General features: G+C 37.5%; 1 protein-coding gene across 1 annotated transcript in view; it reads left to right on the forward strand.

Annotated features, from left to right (window-relative positions):
- Nucleotides 1–12316, forward strand: part of LOC136873862 (calpain-9) — a 1061895-nt gene that overhangs the window by 1041003 nt on the left and 8576 nt on the right. Inside the window, exons 14-15 of the mRNA XM_068227619.1 lie at nucleotides 2040–2167; nucleotides 7529–7721. Of these exons, the coding sequence (XP_068083720.1) occupies nucleotides 2040–2167; nucleotides 7529–7721 (321 nt within the window). The remainder of the gene's footprint in view (nucleotides 1–2039; nucleotides 2168–7528; nucleotides 7722–12316) is intronic.

Consider the following 12316-nt stretch of genomic DNA (forward strand, 5'->3'; position numbering starts at 1 on the left):
AATCCTATCTACCGGAGATAAAGGGCAACAGATGACACAAAGCACATCACGACAAACAATGGTCAATGTAATGTTATTGTTGATCAATGTTATGAGCTTTCTATATTGTAGGCCTTCACATTTAGTTTTCTTTCGACTCTGTGATTTGTAAAATATTTTATACCATAAACTTTAGTTTCTTATTCTCCGACTTTACATACCGATTTTCATTAAATACTGTTTACCCATTTCTGATTACTCGGCGCTGATATGGACTTACTAACAAAAATCCAAAATCATGAATATCTTTGTGATAACAGCCAGTATGGTAACAATGTATAAGACATGAATAATAGGAAATTTAAAACTATATAACCCTAGTTATGTAGCATTCATCGATTACACCTCTAATAAGAAATATTTGAGAATTACATTTTAGGCCTTCCCCTAAACTACCATTTCATTCAGCGTGAATAAAATAATTTACAGCCTAGACTATAGCGACTTATTTCCTGACTTTGTATACCGATTTTCATCAAGATAGGACTACTAATAACAACAATATTTGAGAATTATATTTTAGGCCTTCCCCTAAACTACCATTTTTCTCAGCGTGAATACAATTATTGATAGCCTAGATTGTAGCAACTTATTCTCCAACTTTGCATACCCATTTTCTGTAAAATACGACCACTAATAACATAAATAGTTGAGAATTCAATTTTAGGCCTTCCCCTAAACTACCATTTCACTCAGCGTGAGTAAAATGATTTATAGCCTAGATTGTAGAGGCTCATCCCCTGACTTCACATACCGATTTTCATTAAATTCGCTTCAACCGTTTTCTCGTGATGCGTGTACATACATACAGACAGACAGACAGACAGACAGACAGACAGACAGAAATTACGGAAAAGTAAAAAGTGCATTTTCTTGTTACTATGGACATGACTGATACAGAAATACCATTATTTTCAAATTCTGAGCAATGTACAGACAAAACTCTTTATATATATAGATTATTATTATTATTATTAATCCCTGCCTGGCGGCCAAGTCATTATAGTCTGACACTGTGGTTACCCGGTTCGAGTCCCGCTGGCCGAAAAAATGTTCACCATCAGAATGTTGGCCAGCAGGGTAGGAGAGATGGTGGCATATAATTTCTAATCACTAGGCTGTGTGCCAAAAGCCTGGATTCAATTCCAAACTTCTCTGCAATGTTCCTTTGGAGTGAAGGCATATAACGTTGTTGAAAGTGTTCATCTGTCTGCCTTGAGCAGACCCCTTGATACTACTTGACAGAAGTAGGCTATGTGCATGCACTGTGTTTCACCCTTCCCCTTCCAACTATCATGTACTATGTGATTCTTTTCATTTCAATAAAACTCGCTACAAAAATTCATCTCACTTCATATCTGACTCAGCAGAGAAATGGCATAAGCATTAGACATACATACATTCTGTATGAAGGATACTGTGGTGTAGTGGTTAGTGTGATTAGCTGAAACCCCCGGAGGCCTGGCTTTGATTCCTGGCTCACCCACAAAATTTGAAAAGTGGCACAAGAGCTGGAACAGGGTCAACTCAGCCTCAGGAGGTCAACTGAGTAGAGGGGGCTTCGATTCCCTCTTCGGCCATCTTTGAAGTGGTTTTCTATGGTTTTCCAAATCTCCTCCAGGCAAATGCGAGGATGATACCTAACCTAAGGCTACGCTGCTTCCTTCCCTCTTCCTTGTGTATTCCTTCCAATCTTCTCATCCCCCAAAAGGCCCTTGTTCAGCATAGCAGGTTAGGCCGCCTGGTCAGGGTACTGTTTCTCCTCCCCAGTTGTATTAGAAAGAGCTCTTACTTTCAAATTTGTTACTTGTTACTTGAATCCAGTGCTTCACCTGTTTAGAAGGTCATCGCATACCACTAGATGATACGAGTACTAAAATGTGTTCAGACTGCCTCATTAATTACTGCAGCTCAACTATTATTTTCCTATGTCATATAAAACTAGAAATATGAACAAACTCATTTTGGTTATATAATATGTGGTATTTTCTTCATTTCAGTCTACCTCTCTGAGAAACCTAGCCTGGAGCTATGTAAAAGTCTGATCATGCTGAGGGATTACAACATTAGTGGGCGCATCAACCTTCTCGACATTCCAGTTCTTATGCACATGTTGCAGTTCTGGAGGGTATGTATAGCTAGTTCCAGTCTTTAAGCATAAGTTTGGCTGTTAAAATTTCAGATTGGGCTGATGACCTTAGATGTTAGGCCCCTTTAAAAATCAATCAATCAATCAATCAATCAATCAATCAATCAATCAATCAATCAATCAATCAATCAATCAATCAATCAATCAATCAATCAATCAAAATTTCAGATTGCAGAAACTTAATGCTCATAGCATGCAATCTACTTTTTTTTGAACTGATTTCAGTATTGGCATTGCTGTTGGAATGTGTCTTTGGACATGTAATGCAATGGACTCTATATAGTCAACCCCGATATCTCTCCTTCAACTCAAATATTGCCAAATTGTTCTCTTCACACCTCCTCAGTTCTTCTTCGTTAAGTGATCCGATAGACCCATCTTGCCTTAACACTCTTAGTGCCACGCTGTCTTTCTGAGAATGTGCCAAGAACGCCTGGCTGATTAGCAGCATTTTGCAAGTCTCTATTTAAAGCTCAACATAATTTACAATTTTGAATATTTTGACTTCAAAGTTGCAGAAAATGTTGAGAATGGTATGTACGAGGGGCGTTCAATATGTATAATGCAACACATTTTATTTTTCAACCAATTTCGATTATAAAAACTTGGAAATTTTTTTGGGACATATTTGAATATTCAGCTTTGTCTTGCAGAGTTTCATTAATTTCTGATAGGTGGCAATTGCTATAACTAGCTTTCATATTGGCATCTGTAATGGAAGCCATACCAAACAGAGAGCAGTTATTGAGTTTCTTTTGGCAGAAAACCAGGGCATCACAAATATTCGTAGGCACTTGCAGAATGTCTATGGAGACTTGGCGGTGGACAGAAACATGCTGAGCCTTCTCCACTACAATGCAAAACTTCACATAAGTCTGCACACCTGATAGGAGCTCACAAAACTTCAGTGGACTGTTCTTCTTTATCCACCCTACAGCCTGGATCTCGTGCCTTCTGACTTCCATCTGTTTGGCCCAATGAAGAATATCACCACGGGAAGCACTACGTGGATGATGGGGAAGTTATCAATGCAGCACGACGTTGGCTCTGACATCAACCAGTCGAGTGGTACCATCCAGGCATACAGGCCCCCACATTACAGTGGCATAAGGCCATAGCATTGAAGGGAGATTATGTTGAATAATAGGGTATTGCAGCAAAAGGATTGGGGAATAACATGGTGTATTCGAATCCTCAATGTAAGCAACTTGCTTTATATATTTATGCATTATACATTGAACTCCTCTCGTAATTTCTACTGCCAATGATTAAAATACCATTATTATTTATTTGTCGTATGACTACACATTACAGTTAGATGTATAAAATGAACAATATTTTCTTTACATTATAAATACTACACTAAGATATCTAAATTGGTGACATATTTTATTACATTACCAGTTGTCATCAGAAAGTTTTTGAAGTCCCCATTATAGGACCTGGTCTTGCAGTTCAGTATAAAGTGGTGGATGGTCTGCCTGTCTGCTCCACAGTCACAGTTGCATCTGCACACCTGTGATGTTTGATTCATATTCTCTTTAAGGCAGACCAAATTCTACGAGGCTGTTCAAATGCAAGAGGTTTTCTCATGATTCAGGGTACACTTTGACAGCTTCGAGGGCAGTTTTCTTGCCAACTTTGCTTCCAGGAACTAAAAAGGTTTAAGTTTGTCATAGTTAATGTCCTACCAGTGATCACTGGTGGATGCCTAGATACTAGTCGGTGTCTTTGTAAATCCTCCTTGTCAGAAGCTGAGTGTTGTCCAAAATTTGCTTGTACTCCCAAAGAAAAACAAAGAAACAAAATCAAATTTCAAAAATAATTCAAAGTTAAAATTACAGACAAAATTTGGTAATTTATCTGCAATGTAGTTATCCAAGTGAATAAACACAGAAAGTTTGAAAAGTATCTGTTCAATAGTTCAGAAGGTAATTACTGTCACATGACACTCATCAGATGTCCAGAGAAACACATAAAATTCAGAAATCCAATGTATGTAAGCAAATGAACAAATGAGCCATGTAATATTAAAATTAAAAACTTCATTCTTTACCCTATGGAAAAAAATCTGTAAGATATTGACATCTGCCATTCATGATCGTACTTAATGCAGATAGTGGTGCGCTGTTCAAATGATGATATATCATTGCAGGCACTTTACTCAAAAGTGCCAAACAACAAAATATCATTGTCTTGCATTCTAAAGGTTAAGTATTATTCTATAACTCCACATTTTAAAGGCCTCAGTTTACCCTCTTTCTACAGCAGTTATCATCTATGGTTAGCTCCCATACAGTGCCACATTCCCGACAAATACTTACAGAAATTACAGTCTGAAATATATACATCTTTGTTTTGTTTCATGAAAACTTTCTTTGCTAATTTTGAAAAACAGTTTATGGCCTGCTTGCTTCTTCCATCATCGTTCTTTTTAATACCTGTTTAACATCACACTAACACCTCAAAGGTTTCCAACAACGGAGGGTGGCAAAGGACTGGGACTTGGAATGTAGTGGATGTGGCCTTAATTACCTGGTGTGAAAATAGGAAACCACGGAAAACTATCTTCAGGGCTGCTGACAGTGGGATTCAAACCCTCTATCTCCTGAATGCAAGCTCACAGCTGCACGACCCTAACCACATGGCCAACTCCCTTGATCCAACATTGTTTAATTTACTTCCTAGGTAGTAAAATTTCTCTACTTCATGATTTCATACCCTCGTCTTAGTGTATGAGCAGCACCTGACCTTACTCTACTACATTCCATCACTTTTGCTTAGAATTTGTTTATTTTCAATCTGTTCTCAGTTTTGGAAACTATACATTTCAACACCTCTTCCAAATTTCTACCAATTCAGATAAAATTAATATATCATCGGCTAATCTGGTAGTTTTAATGACCTCCCTGAACAGTGAATCCTTTTCCACATTCCTTCTTGATTGTCTTCATTGCTTGTTTCATCATCATCATCATCATAACCATCATCCTCTTTTCCCCTTATTCAGTTCCTGCTGGGCTGGAACATTTATGGTACTTCTCCACCTTCCTCTCTTCTTCCACCATTCCTCTTCCATCATTTTGTCCCAGTCCAGGTTTCTTCTTCTTGCACTCCTCTTTGTTGAATCGATCTGCCTTATTCTATGTCTCAGTCTCATTCATACTTCATCTCCATCATCTGTTATTCTTCTTTCCTCCTCCATCCTCTTTACTTGTCCAAACCATCTTAGTTTACTCCTATGAATTCTCTCATTTAAGCTTTCCATTCCAACTTCCTTTCTCACATCTTTGTTTTTCAATCTGTCTTTCCTATCATACGTCTTAGGTATTTCATTTCACTGGCTTGAATTCTAGTCTCCTCCCTACTTGTCGTTGTCCAGATCTCAGCAACATAGGTCAATATGGGTGCATAATACATTTTGTACATTATCTCTTTACACTTCCTTGGTACTTCCTTATTCCAGACAAGATTCTTACACTCTGGTAGAATCCATTGCCCTGTTGCACCCTCTTGATAATCTCCATGTCCAGCCTTGTGTTCTGCATTAACACTCCCTAGATATTTGAATCGTCAACAGTTTCAAGGCTTTGACCACCAAATTTCACACTGCCTTTCCCTTGTCTTTCTCCTTATGATATCCCCATGCTCTTGCTTTCCTCTGCACTGATCTTAATATCATACTTTTCAATTTTCTTGTTCAGTGCATACAGTTGTTCTTGTACTTCTTTGTTGTTTGTTCCCCAGACATAATATCCTCCGCCAACTTCACCTCCTTATTCCCATATGCTCCCTTTGTCCCCTTTACATTTGCCTGGTCCATATATACATTAAAAAGTAGGGGAGAGTGGGTCGGTGGATGCAGAGTGGATCTCGGCCCTTAAGTGGCCATGGCTGGTCCGTGGTCCAACAGCTCTGCACTCCGACTGGCCAACTGAGCAAAGGAGTGTTTGCCACAGCTCTACCATGGCTCTATGCCTCTGCACTCGTGAAACGTGACAGCGCTGGACTTCATGGCTGGCCCAACTGCCGGCTGTCCTGTGAATGGTTGTCCATAGTTTTTCATACTCCTGCACTAAGGCAAATGCTGGGACAATTCCTTGTATAGGTCATGGCCACCAACCACCTCACCTTCTCCAAGCATTTCCTTCACCACAACAAATCTCCCGGCCTGAGAGACGACATCACCATCTAACAGGCCTATCTTCCCCTTCAGGGGAGTAGTTGTGGGGAGTCTGGCTACACACCTTCCTCCTTCCCTAGTGGATTGTTGCTTCCCCTTCACTCAAATCAAAATCAAATCAAATGAAAATCTCTTTATTTGCAAATGAGGTGTCTACCTCGGTGGCAAATGGTACACTAAAATACATTATTGTCAAGCACTAAATTTTTAATTAACAGGAGACGAAGAAAATTTTCCTAGAATACAATATTATACAATTTACGCTAATAATTTTTTCTATTAAACACACACATCATCCTTAATAAATTTATATTGTTTACAAAATTCTACTTATAATATCTTACAAACATAGTCAACTCATATACAGTACGGTATGTGAAATTACTTCTAATAATACTATACAACTGGTATAAGATTAAAATTAACATTGAATTTATTTACATAATGACCTGCTGCGTCTTAACCAGAGCCCCTTTTGCCACCACTTTTCAGAATTCCTGAAGGGCCTTCACAGCTACCGTAGCGGTCCCAGGGCCCTCGAAGTCCCCACTGTACTTCACCCCTACAGGCAGTCCCCTACTTGGGCTGTCCAAACTCCTTAGACCAGGGGATGGAATTAATTTAATCACACACATTTTTTATTTACAATATCCTGCACTGGTCGAATGCCCTCTAACATTTAATTTATTGTCTCTGTTGTTGTTTATTCTCTTCTTGAATATCTCTACAGATTTTGGAAAAGGATCAAACACTACCCCTGGTAAACTGTTCCACTCCTTCAAGCCCTTCCCAATGAAAGAAAATTTACCCCAATCGCTTCTGCTAAAATTCCTTCTAATTTTGTACTTATGGTCAGTTCTACCAATATAATTATTTTCCAACTGAAGCCTCTCACGGATATCTCTCCATGCTTCTTCTCCTGTATAGGCTCTATATAATCCTATAAGTCTAGTTTTCTCCCTTCTCTTACTTAAAGTTTCCCACCCAAGTTCCTTTAACATTTCTAATACACTACTCTTTCTCCTGAAATCCCCTGTTACAAACCTTGCTGCTTTCCTCTGCACACCATCTAGTTCTGATCACTGTAGTTTGTTTTTCACACATATTATAAATAAGTCTTTGTTTACTGTCATTAATGAAGGTTAATCATGTTACAGATAGCATTTCAGAAGTTTGACAAGAACCATGCTGCCAAAACAAGTAGTTACAACCTTCGCCCATTGCTGTGGGAGGCAGGGAGTACAGCTAGCAACAAGGTGCTCGAGTGCTTGGTGCTAAGGTTCGCTAAGAACAGAGTGCTCACATCAGAGTGCTTCATCATGGCCATGGTGCGGTTGCATTTAGCTCATGGTAAGTATTTCAGGTTTGTAGAGTTCTAATTTAAACTAGCATTAAACAAAGATAGATTACAGGCAATCTAGTCACTAGGAAGGAAAAGTGGCTAATCTGTAGGTCAAGAACAGCTTGCGTATCATAGAGTAGGATAACATAACGAAAACCAATTATTTTGTGTTTCATAGTGAAACTAGTTATTGTAGCATGTGCCTGATTTTTTTAACCCCCTCAGTTTTCCTAAGATTCTGAGGCACATCAGTGGACATGCTTCATCCTATCAGTGGCTTTTCAGGATTTACTCACTCCCTGGTTCTCTGTGGCCCTTTGAAGTTTAATTTTATTTTTATTTTTTTTCACTATTCTTGCTCTCACTTCCAGTAATAAATCCAAGAATCAGGCTAATATTAAGAAAGTAGACTACAGACAAATGTACAAAGCCTTTAGAAGCTGCCAGGATGATCTCCCTTGCAACATTCCATAGAGTTTGTTACTGGCTTCTGGACTTAAACTTTCACAAAATAGGCACTGATATTTCCCTTATTTTTCATTTCATCGGTACAAACAAACACTCTATAGACAATACATGCCACTTTCCGAGATATTGCAAGACATTTGTTGATATAGATGTTGATTCCCATAGGGAACCTGAAATATTTGTCCCGAATGAGTAAATTTATAATACCAATGTAAATGGTCCGTTATTAGACATTATAAATTTTCCAGCGAACTCATTTGGATGCAGGCATTTTATCCCAGTGTGCTAAGTTGGGCTCATCAGTTGGTAAATAGCACACCCACCAAGACGCATAGCTAGTGCATACCGTGGAGATCACTGCATAGGCTACCTGGAGCCACTGGCAGTGCCAATGCACTATGAGAGACTTTGCTCATTACCAAAAATTGATGCCTGCTTGCCTGCCTGCCTGGGGTGAAACGCTGGCAACCAGGAATGAGTTAGCTGGAAAATTTATAATGTCCAGTAACGGACCATTTATATTGGTATAGACATTTGTTATCAGTGTACCTAGTGGGATGTCCTTGAAACTGAGTGTTTCACTATACACTATGAATTATGCCTAAAGTGTCAGGTTCCAAGTCTTCCTTAATTAAAAAGTTGTTACAAGAGTTTCCTTATTTCACATTGAATGGTAAAATAATATTCTGTGGCATTCGCAGCAAAGAGGTGAGTGAAAATTGTTTTATATTTCCACCTAAGAAGTTATCAATTTAGAAAAATAAACATGGTTTTTAATTGCTACCTATTAAAATATCCAACATTGAAACTGCCTAAAAATATTTTAGAAACTATTTGAGAGTCTATTTTAGGCAGCTATAGTATCATTTAAGCATCTAAAAATCCTAAGTCTAGCAATCATTATTGCATGTTTCTGTGGCAGATGGAAGTGTATTGTAGTTTGTTGTCTGATAAACGTGTTGAAACAAACACAAACACCCAGTCTCCGAGTCAGAAGAATTAATTGGACATTATTAAAATCCCCAATACGGCCAGGAATCGAATCCGGGACATTCTGAACTGAAGGGCAATAATTCGGACAAAATAAAATCATTATGTTATTAGGTTTCATTATTTCTACGAGTATTAACATTCAACTTTCGTAGTAACACAAAGTATAAATCATTATTTAATTTCATTATTTGTATCAATTTTGACATGCAACTTTTGAAGTTTCAATCTTACCACCAGATGTTTAAGGTTGGGCAGCCAGGTGTGCCACTATCAACATGTCTCTCAATTTAGTACGGAAGAATACAGAAGTGTCCAGTATTGTCTACAGGGTATTTGGTAAAAGTTATAAAACAAAAAAAATTGATGATGATGATGATGATCATCATCATCATCATCATCATCATCATTCTCCGGGTGAAGTGTAAAGCTGCACTTCACTTCTGTCTCTTAAGGAAGGTCTCTTCTTACTGGATCTGTTCTGACCCTAGTCCTTGTTCTCTTATGTCTTGTCTAACTTGATCAAGCCACATTTTCCTTGGCTTAACCCTAGGACTCTTGCTTTCAATTGCAGTTTCCAGCCATTTTCTTGCTGTTTCATGTCATTCCAGCTGTTTAAAATACCCAGACCAGCTTAGTCTCACCTTTGACAGAGTTTCACTAACTGTTTAACATGGACCTGTTGTCTTAACACTTCATTCTGGATTTTGTCCTTTCTTGTTTTCTGGACAGTTGTTCTTAAATATTTCATCTCTACAGCTTGGAGCTTAACAACAACTTTGTTTAGAATGCAGGTTTCAAGATCACATGTGTTGATCAGTAAAAAATGTTTTAAATTATGAGTTTTGATTTTATTTGATCAAATTTGATTTTCATTTTATAGCAATTTGGGCATCCATAGGTTTTTTTTTTTTTTTTTTTTTTTTTTTTGCACTTGATGGTAAAAATGTGCTCCTTTTTCTGGACCTGACTGGTGATTGCAGCATGGGACCAATTATATTCTGTGACCATACTGCCTGGATTCCTGAAATGCTCCACTACTTCTAGCTTTTCCTTATCCAAAGTTATGTTCAAAACTGATTTTTGCCAACTGACTGATGGCACCACTGTTTGGGAATGACTGATTTTTAAGTCAAATAGTCTCAGAAGATATCATTCTAAGTGATTAATCTTTTTTTAATCTGTATTGAAGTTTCCGTATACTATAAAATACAATTTGTTTATTGACAACCAACTATTCAAATACCATACAATTCTTATGTAGGATATAATTTGTTTGTAATACAAGCAAAACATGTCCCACAATAACTAATGTGAAACAAATTATATCCTAATCATAAGGATTGTATGGTATTGAATATGTGGTTCTAAATAAACAAATTGTATTTTATGGGATATCATTCCAGCCATTCAGTTTTGACTGTACTTCTACTACAGTGTTGCCACATATTACAGCATCATTTGCAAAAGCAAGGGAATTGATTTATTGTTGCTGGTCTGTTGTTTGACTCTCTTTGCTATTTCATTCGTCACAGTGTAAATAATAATGGGGATAAAGCTGTTCCTTGTTGCACTCCAAATCTAGTTACAAACCAGTCTGAACAGTCATCTATTTGGATGCAACTGTTACAATTTTTATTAGCATCTTCACCTTATTTCTTCATTGCTTTCAACAATAAAAAGAGCCTCAGATGGAAAAGTTGTAATCAATATTCTAAATAAATTTTGCTGTGAGCAATTTCCCTGAAAAACCAACTGTAAAAGAGAGATACAGAGTTTTATTTTTAAGACCCCTATGAAGGTCTCCCTCCTGCTGAAGTTTTTTGAATGATTTATAGCTGAGATCCTACTTACCCCTATCCAGAACTTCAGTACGAAGTTTTATGAAAATCCATTTATTCATTTTTCCGTAATGCTGTAATAGATATACAAAACTTACACTGAACTTGACACAGTCTGCTATTTGTTCTGTCTGATATAAAAACTAAGTAACTTATCAGGTTAATAATGGTAAAGACAGAAGAATTATCTATACTAATATCATAAAGAGAAAAAGATTTGTATGTTTGTAAATGGATAAACTCAAAAACTACTAAACTGATTTTAAAAATTCTTTCAGCTATAGAAAGCTACATTACCAATGAGTAATATGGGCTGTATTTTATTTTCAGAACAACTAGAGATCTCTACAAAAATTGAAATGTAACCCAATGTATCAAAAATTTGCCTATAAAAGTCATTATAGGCCAATATAGACAAAATATTGAATTTGTCGCACAGGGACAAGACAAAGCTCGTTTTAAGCCTCACAATGTGAAGAACAAAACTTGGGAAGGTCCTATGGCCCCAAAAGTCATGTTTTAAGGGCCTAAAACTAACTGTTATGGAGATATTGCCAACACACTACCCCGCTCTAGGAACTGGATGAAGAAATGAACAGCCGTAACCGTGGCAGTGTCAGCTCAAGGATTCTACAGTAGAATACAAGCCTGCGGTTCAAAGTAGACACATACGTAAATGTAGGCTAGAGCAAGGAGAGATTCTACTACATATATGACTGTCTGGAAAAAAGCACTCTGGGGGTAAGCCATGCCTATGGGTGGAGATGGGGAGGAGATGGTGTAAAAAAAAAATTGAAAATATTGTCGAATCCATAGGTTTTGGGGTCACTGAGATGAACAGTGACACTCTGCATGTCATTTAAGTCCAAGTTCAGGGAGATGAGAAGGGAATAAAATCGTCCTAAATGGCCCAGATTATAGATTTATGTGTGTGCACACCTCTGGGTGGGGGTGGAAAGGCGGTGACGTGTTAGTCAACATCACAATAAGGAAATCTACAAAAATTCACTTCACACATAATCAACAGGTAATAAAATACCTAAAAGTAAACAATCAATAAAGTATTCGGGCAGCACCCGGTAATATAGCTAGTTTTATATACGGTAACTTTATAAATATATTTATAAAATTTACTTAACCTAAAGCAAGCAAACCTATAAAACCTTAAGACCAGCTTGAGAGCACTATTCAAAGAAAAAAAAATGTTTGTCGGGTTAGGGTTTTAAACACATACCTCTGAGCTGACAGGATAATGCCATTTCAAGTATGCTACACCGGCTGGAACTTAAGTGTGTTTGTGTGTT

The sequence above is a fragment of the Anabrus simplex genome, chromosome 1 (assembly GCF_040414725.1).
Source record: "Anabrus simplex isolate iqAnaSimp1 chromosome 1, ASM4041472v1, whole genome shotgun sequence".
NCBI classification, from domain to species: Eukaryota; Metazoa; Arthropoda; class Insecta; order Orthoptera; family Tettigoniidae; genus Anabrus; species Anabrus simplex.